General features: G+C 51.2%; 1 protein-coding gene across 3 annotated transcripts; it reads left to right on the plus strand.

The window, feature by feature from the left end:
- The first annotated feature begins 912 nt into the window (after nucleotides 1-912).
- KHSRP (KH-type splicing regulatory protein) lies at nucleotides 913-22,244 on the plus strand. 3 transcript variants are annotated; one of them, XM_042844404.2, is made up of 21 exons: nucleotides 975-1,312; nucleotides 4,955-5,011; nucleotides 6,243-6,339; nucleotides 6,926-6,964; nucleotides 7,293-7,332; nucleotides 7,912-7,961; nucleotides 9,253-9,324; nucleotides 10,068-10,125; nucleotides 11,198-11,369; nucleotides 12,374-12,472; nucleotides 14,164-14,262; nucleotides 14,452-14,554; nucleotides 15,381-15,481; nucleotides 17,635-17,776; nucleotides 17,871-18,031; nucleotides 18,152-18,270; nucleotides 19,064-19,152; nucleotides 19,284-19,481; nucleotides 20,033-20,110; nucleotides 20,272-20,432; nucleotides 21,673-22,244. In XM_042844404.2, the coding sequence occupies exons 1-21, from the start codon at nucleotides 1,112-1,114 to the stop codon at nucleotides 21,679-21,681; spliced, it is 2,145 nt and encodes a 714-aa protein (XP_042700338.1). In that variant the 5' UTR covers nucleotides 975-1,111; the 3' UTR covers nucleotides 21,682-22,244. The 3 variants fall into 3 exon arrangements, with proteins under 3 accessions (XP_023967666.2, XP_042700338.1, XP_023967665.1); XM_024111898.3 differs by lacking the exon at nucleotides 21,673-22,244 and having other exon boundaries at nucleotides 913-1,312; nucleotides 20,272-20,957; XM_024111897.3 differs by lacking the exons at nucleotides 4,955-5,011; nucleotides 21,673-22,244 and having other exon boundaries at nucleotides 20,272-20,957.
- The last annotated feature ends 512 nt before the right edge of the window (nucleotides 22,245-22,756 follow it).

Consider the following 22,756-nt stretch of genomic DNA (forward strand, 5'->3'; position numbering starts at 1 on the left):
AAAAAGCTCTCTAACCTGTGGTCCCCCCCCCATATAAGCTGGTAAAGCCTGGCTCGTTTCCAATGTGATTGGACGATGAAGCTGTCAATCTGCCCAGAGCTTCAATCACTTTCCACTTCATTCCCTTCAAAGTCCCACCTTACTTGCCTCCCCAACGCCATTGGGCAAACAAATGATTCCCTTCCTTCTATAGGTCCAGAGTCCTGTCCATCTGCTATCGCCCCACCTTCACGCACATATTAACCAATGGATTTCCAAATAGGCAGAGTGAGATGGATGATTGACAGAATATGAACCAATCAAATTCTGGACTCATTGGCTCATCCTCCAATAGGGAGGTAGATGGAATATATTACTTTTTATTGGCTTAGCTACCTATCAATCAAATTTAGACCCACCCCCCCAGCCACGCACCAATAAGGAGCTACCTTGGGCACTCTACGTTTCTGATTGGTTTATATATGTGTCACTCATTATAAGAACCGCCCATGCATTGCACCTTCCAATAAAGAAGTAGCGGGTAGAATCCCTTCCCTGTGAATGGCTCAAATGCCTGTCAATGAAATTCTCTCCTGCCTTTTCATCCTTCAATAGGTGCGCCGGATAGGCCTGTCCTGGGCATTTGCCATCTTTGATTGGTCCATAAAAATGTCAATCAATTATAATATCAGACCATCCTTAATCTTCTCCAATGGGAGTCCAAATATGAGCCACATTTCATCTCTGATTGGCTTAATCTCGTATCAATCAATTCGGGCCGTCGCCTACTTGTCCTCCAATAATAAAGCACATTCAGGGACCCTTCCCTGTGCGATTGGATGAGTCCTCTGACACTCAGTTTTAACACCCGCCTCCTATCCCTTTAATAGGCCAGTCAGGTAAGCTGGCTCCTTCCTGATCGGGATTGGCTGCGTGTCGTTGTCACTCAGAGCGCTCCGCTGGTGTGACTGGCCTTCGAGCCTCGCGGGGGGCGGGGATATCGGCGGAGTCCCCGCCCCCCGATCCCACCGTGCTTTGCGGGGGTGTGTGGAGAGCTCGGCCTGGTTCCCGCGTTGAGCCCTCGCCGCCGCCGCCGCCTCCTCAGCGTCTCTCGCCGGCCTCAGCCGCCGCCATGTCGGACTATAGCCCGGCCGGGCCCCCGCCCTCCGGAGGGCCCCCCGGTGGGGGAGCCGGCGGAGCCGGAGCTGGGGGGCCGCCCCCGGGCGGAGCGGGCGCGGGAGGCGCGGGGGGGCCCGGCCCGGGCGGAGCGGGGGGGCCGCCCGGGGGGATCCGCAAGGACGCCTTCGCCGACGCCGTGCAGCGGGCCCGACAGGTGAGGGGGCGGCGGGGCCGGGCCGGGAGCCGGGGGGGGCCCGGGCCTGAGGCGCGATGGGGCGGGCGGGGCCGGAGCCTGGGGCCAGGAGGGCTAGAGGGGGGGGCGGAGGGAAGTGAAGGGGGGCGAGGAAGGGGGCTGGGCCGCGAGGGCTGGGAGCGTGGCGGGGGGGGGGGGTAGAATTGGGGGGGGGAGGAAGAGGTCTGGGAGCAGAGGGGAGGGGGTGAGAGGGGTGTGGGTTATGGGGGGAGGGCGGATAAGATGGGGGGTCTGGGAGGGGCTGAGAGGGGTGTGGGTTATGGGGGGAGGGCGGATAAGATGGAAGGGGTCTGGGAGCAGAGGGGAGGGGGGTGAGAGGAGTGTGGGTTATGGGGGAGGGCGGGTAAGATGGGGGGAGGGAAGGGGTATGGGAGCAGATGGAAGGGGGGTGAGGAGTATGGGTTATGGGGGAGGGCGGATAAGATGGGGGGGTCTGGGAGGGGATGAGAGCAGGGTGGGTTATGAGGGGAGGGTGGCTAAGATGGGAGGGAGGGAAGGGGTATGGGAGCAGATGGAAGGGGGGTGAGGAGTATGGGTTATGAGGGGTGGGTGGATAAGATGGGAGGGAGGGGTATGGGGTCTGGGGTCTGGGAGCAGAGGGAAGGGAGGTGGAATTGGGGGTGGGGAACAGGTATGGGGGCCTGGGAGCAGAGGGAAGGGTGGAGAAGCGGGTAAGGGTTATGGGGATGGGGGGGGATAGGAGGGGGTATGGGTTAGGGAAGCGGGGGGGTGGAAGGAAGGGGTATGGTTGTGGGGGGGTAGGGTGGGAGCAGGGGGATAGACGGGGTATGGGTTGTGGGGGCTGGGGCCAGAGGGGAGGGGGCCTGGAGTGTGGGGGATGGATATGGTCTGTGGGAGGAGGGGGCCTTAGGGATGAGAGGGAGGTTGGGAGGGTTGGTACCAGGGCTGCAGGGAATGGGATGTAGGGAGAAGAGAATTAGGGACTGGGGGAGGAGTATGAGGTCAGTGTTGGGAACAGAGGGGCTGGGGTCTTAGGCGTGGAAGGGGAGGTGAAGGATTAGAGGGAGCTGGTGGAGATGATAGGCTGAGTGAAGAGAGGCAGGAAGGTGAGGGGATCCCCCAAGGTGGCCTACTGTTCCCCCATGGCAGTAGGATACTCACTTCTATCACCAGCTGGGAGAGGGAAAGGTCAGAGTTGTTCATCTGTGTTGAGCTTCAGGGTTTCATGGTCCATACTGAGGTTATTCTTCGCCTGGGTCTCACTTCTTGCTTCATGCATGTGGAAGAGGGGGATGGCCAGGCTCCTGGGTCTCTTCCCTCCCATGTGGCCAGCAGAGAGCTCTGCTCAGCCCTCCCCTGTCTTTGCTTGCAGCACCCACTGGGGCCTCATCCCTAGGCCCACATTAAATAGGGACATGTTTGGGATGGCCCTCCTTAATTCTGGGGTTCCTTCCGTTCTTGTTGCAACATGACTGTCCCCAAAGGAGAAGGTTAGCAGTGTTAACCTCGTCCTCAGGTGGTTGGTGGTTTATCTAACCTAATGGGCAGTAGGGCCTGATGTCCCCATACATCCCAACTTCTGCAGGTATCCCTTGTTTTTCTGACTTTGCAAGGCTAACGGAATGCTATAAAACCCCAGAGCCATGGGCCGCTAACCCAACTGCTCAAACAAGCTTGTCTCGCACACACAGTCTACAAAAAATAGACACCCAACATTTGGGAGACGGGGTGACACTTCCCACTGAAATTGTGGAGCCGATTCACATCTTTATCAGCTAGGCAAGCCACTGCAACTCATGGCTTCATTTCCTCAGACTACAGAGGAAGAAACGTAAATGCTGACAAGTCAGTCACAATTCAGATGAACGATTGCATTTGCAGAAGGAATTTCTCTACGTTGAAAATGTCTGTATCCTGCTATGACTCGCGGGCACTGGTGGTTGGACATAGCGCTGAAATGTGCGCTCTGCTAACGTGCAGGGGAATCCTGCACTAGTCTTGCCACTGCACGGAAGTACTGAGATGCTGGTGATTTGGCGATATGTTTTATGCTAATTTTCTTCCCAACTTTTAGGTGTATTTTTCTGCAGTGCTAAAATCTTGGACTATTAATGCATCTGTGTGTCAGATGGATGCTACAGTATAAAACTGACAACTTCCGTTTGGAAAATGTGTTTCTGTAATTTAATGTCTTGGATGCTTTATAGCTGGCTCTTGAAATTTGACTTTTAAAATGAGACTATTAATTTTGTTTGTAGGGGATCAAGGGGCAAAGCTCATTTCGTTCAGAAGTGAAGGATCCCAAAAATGAAACACATGTGCAACCTTAAATCCGGGATAAGTTTGTTTTTAATCAAATGAAGGGGTGGGTGGGATGGTTTAGTAGACTAATAATGGGGTGTACAAAGCTTTTCACCTCTGTGTCCCTGATTGAAGTCCAGTTTGATAGCTACCAAAAGTGCTTACCATCAAATGGTGTGGCTGGGCTGGGGAGTTTAAGAACAGGTGTGCACTTAACTTTTGTCAACAGTAATGTCAGTTTAGGATGTAATTTTTAATGACACTTTTATACTGACAAAAGCCCTAGTGTAGACCCAGTTATGCCAGCAGAGAGAGACTTCTCTAGAAAATAGCTTCTTTCCTTTGGGGAACTGTGTAAACTGGCCTGGTACAAACACTCTTAATCTGCATCACCACTAGAAGAGTTTGCAAGGAGAGCCCTGCGTAGGACAATTTTTTTTTTTTTAAATCCTGCTCCTATCCTGCCCTGCAATACCCACTCCCACCCCCTCCTGCATTATTTCTTGCATTTTTATCCCACTCCCACCTGCAAAAACCTTAGATCCCACAAGAGAAACTGATTCCCTCCATGCTACTAAAAACAAAAAAAACCTCAAAACAATTCCATAAGTGTCTTTTTCTCTGAAAAAATGAAATTCAGACCATTTTTACCATTAAAAGAATAAAACAAATCTTTAACCATTTAGAGTTTTCTGTCACATTACTGCAATCTGGGGTGTGGGGGGTTTTTTTTTGCCCACCCAATTGCATCTGCAACAAAGTAAATTTTACCAGTTCCTGCTATTATGGCAACAGGTCCTGCGGGACCTGCAGGATTCCAGTCCTGCTGCAGGGCTCTGTTTGCCAGGATCAGTATCTTGTAGCTATCCCAGCAAAACCTTTTCTGGTAGTGATCAGGCTTCAGTCGGCTTCTCAGTGAACAGGTGTCCACAACACACATCACCGGAGTTCCTCACCAAAGGGGTAAAATATTGAGTGGGCCATGGAAACTGAGCTGTCCTCTGCCCCAAGGAAGAGTCCCTCCAGGTCACTTGAGAATTGCAGTTCTTCCGGGCAGGGATAGGCTTCTGTGAATTGTACAGCAGCAAGCTCACTGTCGGCACTTAGCAATAATTACTAGTAGTAGTGGATGACACACATTGCTCGGGGCATTGTAGGGACTCTTGCCTTGCTGTTGGACTACCGTGGCTGTACTCGATTTGGCTAGGTAGAGAACTTTGACCTTCAGTGCTGTCAATCTTATGAACACTATAAAAATGACGTATCTGCCAATACCCAAGCACAGGATTTTCTCTGTCCTGCAACAGCTGAGCACATCACCATGTCCTCTACTGTCTTCAGGTGCCTGTGGTGGTGTCAGCTCCTGTTGAACAGAATCCTAAACTTGAGTTGCAGCAGGTAAATAAACAAGGGAGCTACTTCTAAAAATCAGTTGAAAACCGACGTTAATGCAGTGTTAAGGTTGTGAATTTAAATGGGAAATACAAAATATCATCTGGTCGTCTTAATTCTATCCTATTGGATCTTAACTGTATACATTAATCTAACCAGTAATCGAAATGATGCATATTTGTAGGTACCAATTATTAGCAAATCTACTCATTACACATTTGTCTTGTGTGCACAAATTCAGATTCTCATAAAAACACTAACTATTGCAATGCTTGACTTCTTAATTAAAATTTGCAACCTTCATGTTGTATTAACAATTTTTTTGCATTTAATTTCCTAAGTTTAATGAAAGAGGGAAATCTGTCTGAGTTGTGTACACTCATGTTAATGCAAAATTAATGCATGCGCACACCTAAGAGACACGAGTGTATACTGATGCTTCCAGAGAGCTAGCTGGAGTGTGAGAAATTTGAACTGAGCGTGAGCTAACAGTTCTACATACAAGAAACACTGTTGTGACCCCGCGTTCTACCTGAGAGGTAGGAATGGGACAAAGTCTGTCTCAACTGGCGTTCAAAAGTGGACTCTTAGCTAGTGAAATTTGCTGCTGCACATTCTACTTCCACACTCTAACTCCAAATAATTTGAATGTGGTATAGTTCTCTTGACCAAGAGTTCTGGGTCTGGTAGGTATAAAGATTGAAGGTACTGCCACTTTTGAGTTAAATCAGTGAACAGAAACATAGGAAGGGACATTATAATGTATTTAATAAGGTTTTTTGCATAAAAATCGCATTTTGGCTGAAATAAAGTACAAATCTTTCAGCCCCAGAAAATGTTTTTCAGGAAGTTAAGCACACAAGTTATTAGTATTTAGTAGCTGCAATTTTTCAGCTTTAATAGTGTTTGCTACATGCAAATACTATAATAAATGTCATTAACTCTATATATAGACCTAGGTTAGAGCAATTTTTTTTTAGTGCTGTAATAACATTCTAGCCCTCGCTTAGCTTAAGCGTGGTTGTTTAATGTAGTCCTCTGAACGGTGTAGTCTAGCCTAGGACTTTTTAAATGGCAGTGCAGTTATTGTGTGGTATATTTAATGGACTGAAGGTCCTAGGGCTGGAGAATTTTGTTTTTGCTAATCCAGTTGCTTTTACTTTCCCCATTGTTGCTAATTTCTGGAAGGATTTTCCCTTTGGTAGTAACTGTACAATGCCAACTGCTTTCTTTTCAGATAGCGGCTAAAATTGGGGGTGATGCAGCTACCACGGTGAACAACAACACTCCAGACTTTGGGTTTGGGGGTCAGAAGAGGCAACTGGAAGATGGAGGTACTGCAGGGTGTTCGTTGTCTATATTTGAACAGCACCATTATGTGATGAGGACTGGGCCTTGGTGATACTTAGCACTTATATAGTGCTTTTGTCTGTAGAGCTTGGGGGGGGCTTTTCCGTATATCCCTATTGGACAGCTAGCACAGATGAGACGTGACTTGCACAAGCTCTCACACAGCCACTGGCCGAGCTGGGAGTAACCCCAGTGTCTCTGCACTCTTAGTCGAGTACCCTCTCTACCTGAATCCATGGCCATCTCTGATTCCCACACCTGTAGAAGTGCCAGGGCCTTTCCGCATGGGTGAAAGATTCCTGGGTGTTTAAGCACAGGATGGACAGTACTACAGAAATGCTAGTTGTCATAGGTGCTTGGATTTAGATTAATTTTTATTTTGATAAGTTTCCATTGTTTAAATGTTCTGATGGTTTCCTTAATGCGGATGTGCATAGCTCACATCTAGCCCATCATGCTTCAAGAGTTGGTCTCCTATGTCACACGTCAGCATGTGGAGACGGGAGGCCACCTGTAAGGACTGGAAAGAGGTTGGCTTGCATCTAATCTACTCCCTTCTCTCTTAAACAGACCAGCCAGAGAGCAAGAAACTGGCTGCTCAAGGTGACTGTAAGTACAACTTACATTAAAAGGGATGGGAAAAATAACTTTATATGCCTGAGGAGGTGCTGTTAACCACATACAAAACCCTCTGATAGCTGTTGCTCACCTGAAGTGGGTGTTTCATGTTGAGGCTGAGAAAATAAGAGTGGATTGGGTGAAAGGAAGGGGAAGATTTGGGTTAGAAATATGTAGGAACCTGTTTTTAGCCTGCTGGGATTTTTATCTTCCATAGACTGCCTGGATAGTGACTGATTTGTTGTTGGCTTTGTGGCATTGTTCTGCATTCTGGTATGTGAATTCATAACCCAAAACCTCTCGTGGTTTTCCTTTTCAGCAATGTCCGCTCAACTTGGACCGATCCATCCTCCTCCCAGGTAAACTCTACCTTCACCCTTCTCCCCCACCCCAAAGTCACAAGGCTTGTGAATTTGAACGGAACGTTCAGAACCAGATTAGCGACACCTCTTGTACTTCAGACCTCTGCAGGAGGGGCGACCGTGTGATGCCCCAAAACTTAACAAGCTGCTTTGCTCAGATGTGAGGCTTGCACTTTGAGTCGTGTGACATGCCATTGGGGAGCCGGGTCACTCCTGGCATGAGTGCCGTGTTGGTAGTGAGGGACGTGCTTCTTGGCCACCTGCGCGGTATTTCTAGCTCTCGTGCAGCCTTTGCTTTAGGTTTCATAGCTTTGGCTTCTGTAAAACCAGAGCACTGTGTGCAAATGCTGATACAGTGGACTCCAGGACACGTAACTAGTTTGCCATGCGTAACCCTGAGACTCGAGCATCCCCTAGACTAGTGCCAATAGCTCAGTCCCCTTCCAATCGGTCTGTCCTCCCAGGAGAAGGAAAGTCCTTTTTTCTTTTGTTTCTGATCGATGCAGGTGACTATCGGTTCCTTTTTTGTTACCCTCCCACTCCTCACTTTAAGCCGCTGACCGTTTCCCTTTGCAGGTCTACAGTGACTGAAGAGTACAGAGTACCTGATGGCATGGTGGGACTCAGTGAGTATTAGACAGGGAGGGAGCAGCCTGCCGTTGCTTTAGAGAAAGGCTTTCACTGTTACTTTTACTCCCAAATACCTTCCTGGCTTCTCAGTGCCAGTTTCTGAGCTTTTTGCCGAAAAGCTCAGTTGTTCTTGGCTCTTTGCTCTGATCCCCTTCACTGTGTTAGGTGACAGCTATCCGAGATCTGACTAGCACTTGAGTCTTATCCTGACACTCTGGCAACTCTGGTGTGGCACTTGTGCCGGCCAGGAGAGAGGCAGAGTGGAGCATTGTTTTATTGAATGCACAGGCTCGGACTCCCTGCTTTAAATGGTAGGGATTAGATACTGAGGGCAACGTCCTAGCTGGGTGTGTTGTCACCGTGGTTGTTGGCACTTCCATTGTGCACTGAGATTGTAGTCTGTGGGCAGTGGCATGGATTCACAGGAGTGTTGTGAAGGGCTCCGTGTTCCTCTCCCAGGGAAGAGGGGACTTTCAGTCTTGTCTGGCTGATCTGAGAAGCGGTGACTGGCTCTGAAGGGAGTCCACGCTAGACCTTTGCCAGAAGGAATGGTGGCTGTGACACTGGCTTCAGCGTGATGCTAAGCAGGAGAAAACTGGGCTCCGTTGCATACAAGATCTGAGCCCAGGAAACAGTTGGTTTACAAGATGCGGTTTCAATTGGCTTGGCTTTCTGAGCTTTTTGAGGCTAGTGAGGAGTTGGCTGAGTTTGGGGGCACCAAACTCCCCTTCCGAGGCTGATTCCTTTAGGCTGCCCAGGCCCTGTGGTGAACAAGGCCCTTCTGAGAGTCTTGTTTAACTAGATTTAATATTTGAATCGGTTGCTTGTCTTCCCCCTTCTGATGCCCATAGACTCGCATGGGGCACTGGACTTGAGCCCTGCATTCTGTTCGCTGCTGCTTCAGTTTCCCCTTCTCTAGAAAGGAGATAATGAAACTCACTTGCCTTTGTAGAGTGCTTGGAGATTCATGGCTGAAAATTGCCACATGTTAGTAGCTGTGAGAGCGAAGATCATCCTAGAACCTGCAGTGTGGGGGGTGGGGCCTCCACTACATTATATTTGAACATTATTTTTACCATTCCTCCAGTAGAATGAAAGGCTTCTATCTTCTGCATGGAGATAGATGGATATTGGATTGTTTTCTTTTTAAAGTGGTTGCAGATTAATAGACCATAACTGAATCACATGAAGCAGTTTGCTTTGAGACCTGTCTGCTAGTGACATTTCCTTTCTCTGTAGCAAGCTGGTGTTCCTTAGCCGTTCTTCTCCTTTTCTTTCTTTTTCCAGTTATAGGCAGAGGAGGTGAACAGATCAACAAAATCCAGCAAGACTCTGGCTGCAAAGTACAGATATCGCCAGGTATGGACTGGTGCAAGAACTCTGCAGAGCGCTCATGAATGCCCAGCTAGACTTGTCTTCCTGGGCCCCTTCATTTGAGGTGTAAATTTATACCGGTGAACATAATTACCCCTGTGAGCAATGGATGTGGTAGAGTCTCCATCTAATGTCTGTAGTATGTAGGGCTCTGTGGCAATTCCTGGGTGAAGTTCTATACAGCTCACGTTATGCAAGTCAGACTAAATGATCATAATGGTCCTTTCAGGCCTTAAATCTCTGAATCAAAGAATGCCCCTAGCATCAAGCGTTCCTGAGAAATGTTCGAATGTGTTTCCGGGGGTGTATGTGGTTTAATAGTGTGTTAGACCGCTCTGGCCATGTCTTCCCTGGGATGCAGTGAGTTCGCTCATCTATACAATATTGCCTCGCTACTGTAGTGACATCCTATGAATACCAGGGGTCATTGATAGAACATGGCAGAGGCCATCAGCACCAGCAAGTATAACGGAACTTTGAGCCACATGGCACAGTGTCTCTCTGCTTAGAGAACTCCACCACAGAGCATTCCCCCTTCAGATCTCTGCCTAGTTATTCCAGCTCCTTAATTGTGCCATGGGCACGTTGTTTTCTGAAACCTGTTGCCCAGGCAGAGCTGACTTAGTTTGTAGAGGGAGAAAGCATAAGCACATCTGTAGCGGTTCCTGTGGGACCCTCCAGACGAAATGCCCTAGGAGCATGTCCTTTAACACTTTCTTCTCCTGCAGACAGTGGCGGATTACCAGAGCGGAGCGTCTCTCTGACTGGATCCCCAGAATCTGTCCAGTGAGTACACCCTTTATTCCACTATGGGTCCTGGTGCAGATTGGAATCACCTGTCTGTTGGGCAGGGACTTGTTTCTGAACTTTAAGCTCAAATCTTCAGAACTTCCTTTGTTTGCGCTGCCTCTCCTCCCTCACGGACAAACCACTGCCAACGGCTCTCGCTGTCACCTGCCTTCTGCTGTGTTGTCCTGGGGGTTCTGCTGCTGTTTGGTGGTTTTCTTCTTGGGAACTTTCCCTGTCTTCAGGGAGGACAAGGGCCTTATAGAGTTAGTGGGAAGAGAGACACCCTGAAAAAAATTCATAACCCTTCCCTTCCCCTTTCCAAAAAGTGAAATTCTGAGTGGGAGGTTTGCAAGCATAGGGTCTCCTGCCCCATCATTAGAAGGGACTGTTAGCCTCTTGCCTTGAGCTGGGCAGTTGACAGCGTTCGGCCATAGGACGCTGCCGGTCTGGGGTTCTGGCCACAGGCCCCGCTCAGCCTGCTGCCGGCCTAGGTGAACAGAACCCCAGACCAGCAGCGGGCTGAGCGGGCCGGGGGCGTAAGATCAACATTTTAATTTAATTTTAAATGAAGCTTCTTAAACATTTTGAAAACCTTGTTTATTTTACAATACAACAATAGTTTAGTTATATAGTCTATAGACTTATAGAGAACATTAAAATGTATTACCGGCACGTGAAACCTTAAATTAAAGTGACTAAATGAAGACTCGGCCCAGCACTTCGGAAAGGTTGCCGACCCCTGGTTTATAATCATGGAGTTAGGGTGTGGCAATTGGGCCTGGCTTCTTGGCAAGGAATTGCTATCCTTGACTGAACAAACCCCTTCTGGAATGCGCAGGGCTAGACAGAAACCTGCGCAGTGTTATCTGGGCTGTCCAAGTCTTGGGACTTGGCATGGTGCGATGGGAGCTCACGGAGGGAGGCATCCTGGAAGGGAGCTGGGTGGGCCACTGCAGTACCAGGGCCTGGCCTGTGTATTGCATTATTAGTCTGAGGTGTACGAAGGGCTGATAGGTGCGCACACCCTCTCTGCTCACCACCATTGCTGGCTTTTTCTTTCCCCTCGCAGGAAGGCAAAAATGATGCTGGATGATATCGTGTCGCGGGGTCGTGGGGGGCCACCTGGCCAGTTCCACGACAACGCCAACGGGCAGAACGGCACAGTGCAGGAAATCATGATCCCGGCTGGGAAGGCAGGGCTGGTGATCGGCAAAGGGGGAGAGACCATTAAACAGTTACAGGTAAGGGCTGGGAGCCTCCCAGGCTGAGGGGCAGGTGGACAGAGAACTCCTTGTGGTTAGAGCAGGGGGCAGTGCACCAAAGCTGCCCCTTTTCCCCTCACTTAGCAATTTCCTCCTGTCTCGTTAGCTCTCCCCGCATTGCGGCTCAGCCCCCTCTAGCAAGGTACCTTTGGTGGCCTCTTCATCTCGAGCATTGAAAGGCTTGTGCTCTAGGGCCAGTCTGATTCCTTCCGAAATTCTGGTCATTCACTAATGTGGGGTGTCCAGCTGTGCCCTGTTAGCTCAGGTGGGGTCCCTGGTCATCTCTTCCTCAGGAGACTCCGGAAAGGCCATATAATGCCCCTAAGGCCCTGTCTATGCAAGAGGGGTTATGTTGGTGTTGCTCCACCACTCTAAGCTGGGCTTGGCACCCATCTAATTTACCAGAGTAAGTCGCTCTTGCAAGCCCCAGTTTGTACTGGAGCAACCCTGTGCAGACTTCCCTAGTCTAGATAAACCCCCAGGCAGTCTTTCTTAGCTGCCTCCCTGGCATCTCTGGAAAAGTGCAGCAGGACCAGAGCGACACTGAGTCACACATGCATCCACCAGGGCACGGGGAATCCTGCCTAAGTCGGCACGTGTTCAGAAGGCTTCCCCACTGGAAGGGCTAGGAGTGTAACTCAATAGAAGCCTAAAACCCCGGAGATCCCAAAATCTACAGGTAGGGGCTTGTGCCCTCGGCAGTGATGGTTCCAGGGCTGGTCTCCACTGCCAAGTGCCGTGTCTGTGATGGAACCAGGGCTCACGACACGAGCTGAATTGTTGGGTGAGTCTCTTGAGACCAGGGTGAAGCTCCTGGAGTTGGTTAGTGGGGACATCTGGTCCCTTCTCTTTCCCCTGTCAGAGCTCAGGTCAGCGTAGGCTGTGGCAGGTGCGTAGCATGCTGGAGAGCCGCTGGAGAGTTCCAGCTATCGACTTGCCCAACCCCTGGCTGATTTCTTCCAATCTCCTCCACCCCAATGCAGGAGCGAGCTGGAGTGAAAATGATTTTAATTCAAGACGGTTCCCAAAACACCAATGTAGACAAGCCTCTTCGGATAATCGGAGACCCCTACAAAGTCCAGGTAGGTCCGGCTGGCTCACTCTAGTGGGAGTGTGTGTATGTAACTATCTGTGTGGAGAGCGAGGGCAGGAGGTTGACTGACTGCACTGTTGCCCGATTTCCCCGTGGAGAAGGCTTGTTGTGGATGGTATAAGGTGGTTCTCGTTACGTGTTTCCTTTATTGCAGCGGCTCTCAACCTTTCAGACTATTGTACCCCTTTCAGGAGGCTGATTTGTCTTGCGTACCCCAAGTTTCACCTCACTTAACTGCTTGCTTACAAAATCAGAGAGAAAAATACAAAAGTATCACTGCCCGCAATTACTGAACAATTGGCTACGGTTTCCTTTTACAGTAGAATTATGAAATAAATCAATTGGAATATAAATATTGTACTTGCGTTTCAGTGTATAGTCTATAGAGCAGGGTAAACAAGTCCTTGTCTGTATGAAATGTTAGTTTGTTCTGACTTGGCTGGTGCTTTTTCTGTAGCCTGTTGTAAAACAGGCAAATCTCTAGATGAGTTGATGTATCCCCTGGAGGACCTCGTGTACCCCTGGTTGAGAACCTCTGCTTTAGTGGTCAGTGGTTGCGTCTGACGAAGTGGGTATTCATCCACGAAAGCTTATGCTCCAATACATCTGTTAGTCTATAAAGTGCCACAGGACTCTGTTGCTTTTTAGTGGTCAGTGGTTACCTGCCTTAGGGCCATTCTGAAATGAACTACTTTGGCTCAAACCTTATAAATATCCTAGTGAGTCTCTTTGATCTCTCCAGAATGCTTTACGCATTCAGAATTGCTTCACACACACATCTCCCCCAGTGAAACCACTCTGGGTCCAACAGTACAACTTTGTTTAGGACAGGAAGTGAATACTGAATAGTGTCTGCTTGAGAGGAAGGTTGGGCTTGTGGTTAAAGCACCAGGGTAGGAGTCTGGAGACTTGGTTTCTAGTCCCAACTCTGCCTCTCCACTTGCTGTGACACAGCGATGGACGCCTTGCGAGAACATGGACAAGTTGTATTTTCTATTTCCCCAAAACTACACTTAAATGGGGTGTGGAAATGAATTTGATGTAAACTTCGGAGCTCCTCAGGTGGTGAGCACGGTACAGGTATAAACGTGTACTGACATTATTAAATTAAAGCAGGATGCCTGGGTTGTAGCAGACACTGTATATCCTTGGGCAGTTTGACCTCTGTCTGCTTATACCTCCGTCAAAGGAGGCTGAATATACCTGCCACACAGCTGGAGTGGATGTTCTGCTAGTTCTAAATCCCTGAGATCCTCTGTGAACAAGTGCAAAGCAGGCGCTATGCTGCAGTGGCCTAATAGTACCTGCATGGCTAGTGAGAAAGAACGGAGGGCAAATTTGGGAATTGCCCAGCCGTGGCCAGGAGACAGGGAACAGCTGTGTGTGCCTGAACTATCCAACATGGCTGGGGGTGTGCGTGTCACTCGTGGCTCTTCGCTGGAGCGGCATTGTTCCCAGCCCTCGGTAGCTGCTGTGGGACCACTGGGATCCTTACCGGGACCACTGGGATTAAAGTTCCGTAAGCTAGCTAATGGTCCCCATGTATTTAAAGAAGGAATTCTTGGCTGGGTGCCCCATGGCCCATGCGAGCCTCAGTCAGTACTGCTTACTCTGGGAGCCAGGCCTGCAGCGTGGGGGTCACTGGTTCCCTGGGCTCACGTTGCTGTTTCTTGTTCGCAGCAAGCATGCGAGATGGTGATGGACATCCTGCGAGAACGTGACCAGGGAGGCTTTGGTGACCGAAACGAATACGGTTCCAGGATCGGTGGAGGAATAGATGTAAGACCGATTTAGCACATTAGTTTAGGGGAAAGTCTGGTTCTGTCAAGGGAGGCTGTTACATAGTCTGACAGCAGGGGGCAGCAGTAACCAAACAAAACCTTGGGCCTGGTGTCCTAGGAAATTACTTCCTAGGTCTTAGCCGTGTTTCCTGTTCTCCAGTTAATTTTGCTCTTGGCCCTTGCTCAGGTCCCTGTGCCCAGGCATTCTGTCGGGGTGGTGATTGGCCGTAGCGGAGAGATGATTAAGAAAATACAAAATGATGCTGGAGTTCGGATACAGTTCAAGCAAGGTCAGAAGCCTAAATAGCTCTCCCCTTCCCCTTCCCCAGAGAATCCTGCCAAACCCATCACCTGCATGGCTAAGCGCCACGATTCTTATCTGCCAAAAACTCCGCCTGGGTGGTTCTGCGCACAAGTTCCCTTGGGTGTCGATATTGTAACTTGCATCATTCAGTGATCCCTTCAGAGTACCTCATTCATATCCGCACCATACTAGACTTTTTTGGGGGGCAGGGAGGGTATTTTTCCTGAAAACCAATAAGACAGATTGTTTTCCTTGGAAAAAATCTCTAGAATTGCCTATCCAGTCTCTCGCCTGTGGGTTAAGGGGTCAGGAAGGAATTGTCTCCCCCCCCCACCCCCCCATGAGTGCAAATAGCCCAGTGCATTATCCAAAGTGGGATGGGATGGTGGCCACCTTCTGAAGCAGCAGGTATCAGCCACTTCCAGAGGCGGATAACCTGGCTTAGGGAGCCAGTGGTTGCCCTTGAGTGGCAAATCCTGTGCTCTGAGCAGTTTAATGGAGAGAACTTTTATGCATAGAGCAGATTTCACTCAAGAGGTTAACTTCCCACATAGCTTAAACATACTACTTTAGCCATCTGCTTCTTCAGGCTGATTGGACATGTCACCTGCCCTTCCACCCACTGATCCTGTGTTAATGAAATGGGCACCATGCCTGCGTAAAAGGCAGACGAAGCCCATTTTAGCATGGGCTCGTCTGCTGCTAATGCCAAGTGTTCTGGGCCTGGCGCTTGTCCAGAGCCCTTGTCTCGAGGAGTCGGGCACGGCAATGGGGACCTCGCTTTGTTAAGCTGACTCCTGTGCTTGTTTCAGATGATGGGACAGGTCCTGAGAAGATCGCCCATATTATGGGGCCCCCAGACAGGTGCGAGCATGCTGCCCGGATTATAAACGACCTCCTGCAGAGCCTTCGGGTAGGTAACACTGGGGTGCCCTAGGAGGGGCTGACCCCACCCAGTGGGTTCCTTAGTTGGTGAATAGAGTGATTCAGGGAGACGGTCTCAGAACGAGACCCACCATGGGACAGGTTACCCTGCTGCTGTGGGGTTCTTCCACCTTCCTCCAAAACCTTGGGGGTTGCGTCTGCTGGGATACTGGGCTAGGCTGGCCTCAGGTCTGATCCAGTCTGGCTGTCCGGGTGTTCCTTTAACCAACACAGGAGTCTTAAAAAGAGAACCAGTGCCGCCACTTTTCTGCTGTGTGATGTATAAGGGGGCCTGAGGAGTCAAATTCCTTCCTACTTATTTCTAGATTTAAAAACCAATCAGGACTGTGTGGTCTTCCCTGGTTTTGGCAGACCCGTGGGAGATAGCAGCTCTGTTTATTGCAAGCTCTTAACACTTTAATTGAAAAGCTGAGTGTTGCAAATTAGGGTTCTTTTTAATCAAAATGTTAATTAGGTGTTAACAGAAACACTTACATGGTGACTCAGGGCATGACCACAGTAGGGGAGCTACAGTGTCACAGGTGTAGCGTCTTAGTGTAGACGCTTCCTACAGTGACCGTTTCTGTGGCTGTACGTAATCCACCTCTCTGAGAGGCAGGAGCTAGGTCAACTGAAGAATTCTTCTGGGGACCTAGCCGCTCCTTTGAGGGTTTGGTCAGCATAGCTACAGTACTCAGCAACCTAGCGAGGTCGAGCTAAATTGTAAGTGTAGACGGGGCCAAGGCATGCTTTACAGGCTCTTTACTGATTTTTAACTATTTCAGGTGTCCTTATTTCTTACTGAAATAATTATCCCAGTGTAACCCATAGCGTGGATGCTGTTAGGATAACCTTTAGTTCTTATCAATAGATCACAAAGGAGATAGGGAAAGTGAGGTACAAGAAGGACTTGCCCAAGGTCACCCAGCAGGGCAAAGCTGGGAAGAGAACCCAGAGCTTCCAAGTCCCTGGCCAGTGCGCTCTCCACTAGACCACACTGCCTCCCCTTATCTGTGCCTCATACCAGTATGGCTTGGTCCCTTTGTCAGGCTTGACAAAGCCCTGGCTGGGATGATTTAGTTGGGGATTGGTCCTGCGTTGAGCAGGGGGTTGGACTAGATTCCTCCTGAGGTCCCTTCCAACCCTGAGATTCTATGATTCTTTCCAATAAGGGAATAGCTGTACCAGGAGAACTGCCCACAGTAGGGGGCAGTGCCACGTTAACTGTACCAGGGCAAACCAATACAAAAAGCTGTACAAAAACAGTTAGCCCACTCCTAAAAATCTGTCCCTCTTAACAAGTAGCTTTTGCTCTTGTGTTGTCATTAACACGAGCTCTGTTCCCAGCCTTCCAACAGGCAGGACCTGAATTTAGAACCTAAATAACAAGGCAGAAAAATACTTTCTGAAGGGGCATTTCTCAACCCTTTCAGGATGGTGGCACCTACCTAGATGTCAGATTTTCATGACCACCCTCTAAACCAGGGGTCGGCAACCTTTCAGAAGTGCTGGGCCGAGTCTTCATTTATTCACTCTTAATTTAAGGTTTTGCGTGCCAGTCATACAGTTTAACGTTTGTAGGTCTTTCTAGAAGTCTATAATATTTAACTAAACTGTTGTATGTAAAGTAAGGTTTTTTAAATGTTTAAGCTTCATTTAAAATTAAATTAAAATGCAGAGCCCCCTGGACCCGTGGCCAGGACCCGGGCAGTCTGAGTGCCACTGAAAATCAGCTCACGTGCCACCTTTGGCACACGTGCTGTAGGTTGCCTACCCCTGTCTAAACCGACTGTAAGAGGGGAAAAAAAAGTATCGGCTCAAACCTTATAGAATGTGTGTTTGGAGAGGCCGACTGACAATCTGACCTTGAAGGGAGAGGGAGTGAGATTTTCTTGGCTTTCAGTCCACGCTCACAACCTGCCCCCAAGTGACCGCTCTTTGTGCGCTCTGGGGCTCAGGACCTGGCACATACCTGCTTTTCCTCCCTCAGTGGGTTGCTTTTAAAGCTCAAACTGCCTGAACCATCAGACTGATTCTCTACCCCCCCCCCCCCCCCCCACTGTCACAAGTGCCAAGATGTTAACCGCTGTACTTGGCTGCCAGTGACCCTTCCCTGAAGCTGTTTCTGCTGTTGTCTTGCAGAGTGGCCCGCCGGGTCCCCCTGGCCCAGGAATGCCCCCTGGAGGCAGAGGCCGTGGCCGAGGGCAGGGTAACTGGGGGCCTCCTGGAGGAGAGATGACCTTCTCGATCCCTACTCACAAGTGTGGGCTGGTCATTGGCAGAGGTGAGTGTCCTTTGCCATCATACAGCGGTTCCCGGTGTCTCCCCCGCCGCCGCTCCAGCAGAGCCCGAGCTCACAGCTCCACGCTCTCTTCCAGGCGGGGAGAACGTCAAAGCCATAAACCAGCAGACGGGGGCGTTCGTCGAGATCTCCCGGCAGCTGCCTCCCAACGGAGACCCCAACTTCAAACTGTTCATCATCCGCGGCTCCCCGCAGCAGATCGACCACGCCAAGCAACTCATCGAGGAGAAGATCGAGGTGGGTGCGGGGAGTGCCCCCAGCTTCCACCTACCCCCACAGCGAGGGGGCAGCAGAGCACTGGAGGCTGACCCGGGGCATCGTGGCTCTCAGCACTTACGGATTATTTCCTCTCTCCAGGGCCCCCTCTGCCCAGTTGGACCTGGGCCTGGGCCTGGAGGGCCCCCGGGCCCTGCTGGCCCAATGGGCCCTTTCAACCCAGGACCTTTCAATCCAGGGCCACCAGGAGCTCCCCCTCAGTAAGTATTGAAATCTCCTGCCTCTTCGGGGGGGCGGGGGAGGGAGTGCACGACATGCTGCAAAAAGGTGCTTGTGGGCTGTCTTTAAGGGGGTGGACTGAGCAATAAATCCAGGGGCATCTGGTGGCCTGACAGGGGCTGCTCCCCTAGTGCCCAGGGAATCCCCTATAGTGTCTAGTGCCCGAACTTTGGACCATCCTTTCAGTCTGGAAGCAAGAAAAAAAATAACCCTAAGTTCTGCTGAGGAAGCTGCCAGCCAAAGGCCCTGCTCCTCCTGGCCTGTTCAGCCTGCGAGTGCCCCGGGTGGGGAAGATGGGAGACGGGCTAAGCCTGCAGAGACCTGGTGCCGGAGCTTGATGGACCACAAGCAGGGCTGCAGGGAAGAGTGGTCTTGGGCTTGCCCTTCGGTGGAGGTGTAAAATAGGTGGGGGTAACCCCACCAGCTCTCCAGTCAGCCGGCCTCTTCCCATCCTCGAGAGCTGTGCAGCACCAAGGAGCCCTGTCACTACCCTGGAGCCTGCCGTGCCAGGCCCTGCACAAACACAGACCAAAGCCTCCGTCCGTCAAAGGGACCCGCTAAGGCCCATCTGGCTCTTGTGGGCTGCCTGTCCCCCACTGGGGCTGCAGCAGGGCTCCGAGGACCATGCTTTGGGGAGATGAGCAGGGGGCTGCCCCAGCTGTACAGGGGCCTTCCCACCCTCCCAGTCAGCATGTCCCAGCGGGGTTCTGCTCCTCCCTCTGCAGTGCCTTCTGTCACCCCTCCTCATCAATGTCTCCTGCTCTCCTCTTTCAGCCCTGGGGCTCCTCCCCCCCACCCATACCCACCCCAAGGCTGGGGGAACACCTACCCGCAGTGGCAGCCTCCGGCCCCTCATGACCCAAGTAAGTACCCAGCGCTGCCCCTCGCGAGGGTAGGGTTGGCTCCGGGGAGCAGGTGGGCGGGCAGCCCTGTTCCCCACATGCTGGCCCAGGGCAGGAGGCGGGGTCTGTTCTCATACATGGCTCCTTTCCAGGCAAAGCAGCAGCGGCAGCAGATCCCAACGCGGCCTGGGCAGCGTACTACTCGCACTACTACCAGCAGCCCCCTGGCCCTGTGCCCGGGCAGCCACCAGCTCCCACAGCGCCCCCCGTTCAGGGCGAGCCGCCGCAGCCGCCCCCGGCCGGGCAGTCCGACTACACTAAAGCGTGGGAGGAGTATTACAAAAAACTAGGTAATGCCCTGGGGGAATCATTTCGCCTATAGCGGGGAGGAGGGGGCACTATCCCGGGTGAAGAGTGCTGTGCTGGAGGGCAGCAGTGAATCGAGGGGCTCAGCCCAGCTCCTTGTGACCCCAGGACTGACGCTGACAGGCCCTACGGCAAAGGCTGAGCCTTGAGGGTCCTGAGGACTGAGCTCCAGAGGCAGGTACCTCTTGCTCAGGGCTGAAGCAGACTGGCCTGGCCGCACGCATGGGTGGGTGGGTGGGGGGGGTGTTAGTGACAGGCCATGGGCTGATTTCCCCAGCACTGAGCAGTCAGATCTGTTCTGAGAGGGAAGGTCTCTGAGGTCAGGTGGAGAAAGGAGCATGGGGCAGACCCAGCAAGTTAGCAATGTGCCCCACAGAATCCGTGTGAACTTCCCCAGCCAGAGATGCCAGTTCATGCTGGTCTCAACCCCACTAGGCAAAGGGGGCAGTGATACTGCCTGACTCCTCCTCCCTCTCCAGCTGCTCACTCCCTCGCCCACCTGTCCGGGGTCCCTAATGCATGTCTCTGCCCACAGGCCAGCAGCCCCAACAGCCCGGGGCACCCCCACAGCAGGACTACACGAAAGCCTGGGAGGAATATTATAAGAAACAAGGTGAGTGAGGCCTGGAGCTCCTATGGACGGGGGTGGGTGTGTGGATCAGCAAGGAGAGCCCAGCTCCTGTCCGCTGACCATTGGAGACCTGGGGAGAGGGGTAGCCCTGTGCCCCTGGAGTCACTGACTCACCCCCTCTTCTCTCCCCTGCCCCATCGTAGCAGCTCAAGTGGCTACTGGTGGAGGACCAGGGGCACCACCGGGACCTCAGCCAGACTACAGCGCAGCCTGGGCAGAGTACTACAGACAGCAGGCTGCCTACTACGGACAGACACCGGGGGCTGGGGGCCCAGTGCCGCCACCCACACAGCAGGGACAGCAGGTGAGTGATCGGCCATGTGCCCCGCTGCCTGCCTTCAACCCCCAGCTGTAGCTCCTCCTGCCTGGGTGAGACCCTCGGTCCCACAGGAAGTGCTTCCTGAGCGGCATCTTTGTGCTCGTGCACCGGCTCCCACATCGGTCGTCGACGGGGATTCAACCCAGGACACCTCGACCTACAAGCATGAGCGTCTACTGCTTGAGCTAAAGGACCCAGTCCATTAGCTGGAGGCAGTAGTAGACTCGTAAACCTCTTCTATGGATCCGCCACTAGGTGGCAACACAGACCCACGCTGTTCATGTGGATTTACGTTGACCCGTAGACACCTGGGGGGGTGGTCGGAGGAGATGGGAGCTCAGGGAAATGGACAGAACTGGTAAGATTCTCCAGTTTCCACTGGGCTCTTAGCTCCGGCTCACAGGTCCATTTTCAGGGGCTAGGACTTCTTCGTAGGGTTAGGGGTTGTCTTATCCATTGGGGGATGTGGGAGGGATCACTGTTAGCCCTGGTAGTTCGGGGAGATCGGGCTGCAGAGCTGTCGGAATACAGCGAGCGTCAAACCAGGGGAACTCGTTCAAAGAGAACCTGGGTGCAGATTCCTACGTTTCTGACCAGCTTCTCCTCTCGAAGGTGAGCGCACTCGGCAGCGCTGGACTGAAAGCGGCTGTTCGCTGACCCAGGGAGCTAGATTAGCTCCCGCTCAGCCTCTAGCCTGTCCTGCTGCAGCTCTCAGAGTCTCGGGCCTAGCGCCAGGCTGAGCAGTTACATTCTAGGGCCGCAGAAGCCTAAAAATCCGGTTTCAGCCACATTTAGGCACCTGACTAAGTGACTTTTCCAGCAGCACCTGGTGACTTCACTTGGTCTTGCTAGGGGCTCCGTGCCACTTACTTAGCTGCCTAAATATGCCGAATTTCAAGCAGCCCCCTTTAGAAATGCTTCCCCAGGCCAAGACTTTCATCTGATCTTCAGGACTGACCAAAGCTGCTGCTTCCGAAACCTAGATTCTCTTCCAGACTTGACCTGCCAATTTCCCCTTTTCAAACACCCTGCTTCCGTGGTGGGATTTCCTAGTGTGCAGGGGAGTTGGGAGCCGAGGGCCAGTTTTCCCTCCACTCCCCAACTTGGCAGCGCAGTGCCAGTGCCGTTGCAGCAGAGGGGACCCTGTGTTGCTTTCGGACTCTTCCGTCCGTAGCGGTGTCTATCAGGGGTAACTGACTCCTGTCTCTCTCCCCGATCCTTGCAGGCTCAGTGAATTGAATGTGAACTTCCCACCCGTGAAACCCTTTTTGTTTTTGGAAAGAGAGATGGCCGCTGTTGGGGAAGGGAGCCGGCCCCTGGGTCTGATTGCTGGGTTTCTTAGCGGAACCTCGGCTGCTCCTCCTTCGAGTCTCTTTAAAATAAAAATAAAATAAAAAAATAAAAATAAAAATATCTGAATCCTTCATGTTGAGCCAGCTGTAGAAGATAGCGAACTAAAACTGCTGCAAGAACTCAGCCCTCCTGAAACACACGTCGATTTCAGGGTAACATGTTTTTTCTTTTCGTTTTGTTTTTAAAAAAAAATAAATAAAAAAACTTTACAAGGAGAAAAAAAAATCACTCTGCTTTTTAGTTAGAGTTGGAACATTCCTCGAATAAGGTGTCGGTGTTTCAGATAAAACAACCCCTTTCCCCCTCCCATTTTCCCACAATTGGGACTGGTCTGTCATGTATTTTGTCTGTTCAAGAGGAAACTGAAACAAACAAAATTGTACGCTCAGTTTTTACTTTTTACCGCTTGTTTTTAACTTCACAAATAAATGATAACAAAACCTGCCTGTGTCTGCTGGGTGGCGTCTGTCTGTCCATAGGGTTTTGAAGCGGATTGTTCTCATGATATAGCTGTTGTAAAACCTGATGAACTAGGAGCTCCTGTGGTTTTTTTTATAGTTTGAGCAGGCAATTGTGCTTTGTTAAATAAAATGCTCTTTTTGTTTTGAAACCAACTCTGCTGCACTGTTTCCAAACCGAGCAACTGGCGATACGGTGCGCCCTGGGTACGGTCTGTTACGGGGGGCTTTAGGCCGGTGCCCCTCAGCGGGGTATCTGGCCTGTTGAGCTGAGGTTACCTCATGGGGTAAGGAATCACTTCTGCTGCCCGTTCTGAGGAACCAGTGGCGCTGTGCTCGGTCCATTCAATACCTCTGCTCTCTGAGCAATCCCAAAGGGCTGTAGTTTCACCTCTGATGCAGTGGGAATGGACCTGCCTAGGTAAGGCCTTAGCTGGCCCTATCTGTGTAGTACCTGAACACCTCCCACTCATCCCTGTTAGACCCTACACCCCCCTG

Source organism: Chrysemys picta, chromosome 22 (assembly GCF_011386835.1).
Source record: "Chrysemys picta bellii isolate R12L10 chromosome 22, ASM1138683v2, whole genome shotgun sequence".
Lineage (NCBI taxonomy): Eukaryota > Metazoa > Chordata > Testudines > Emydidae > Chrysemys > Chrysemys picta.

Excerpts from the sequence above, each read along its gene's own strand:
- KHSRP (XM_024111898.3), top strand. The coding sequence starts at position 1,112 with ATGTCGGACTATAGCCCGGCCGGGCCCCCGCCCTCCGGAGGGCCCCCC. Across the intron at positions 15,482-17,634 it reads ACCTCCTGCAGAGCCTTCGG|AGTGGCCCGCCGGGTCCCCC; the intron begins GTAGGTAACACT and ends GTTGTCTTGCAG. Across the intron at positions 18,032-18,151 it reads TCATCGAGGAGAAGATCGAG|GGCCCCCTCTGCCCAGTTGG; the intron begins GTGGGTGCGGGG and ends TCCTCTCTCCAG.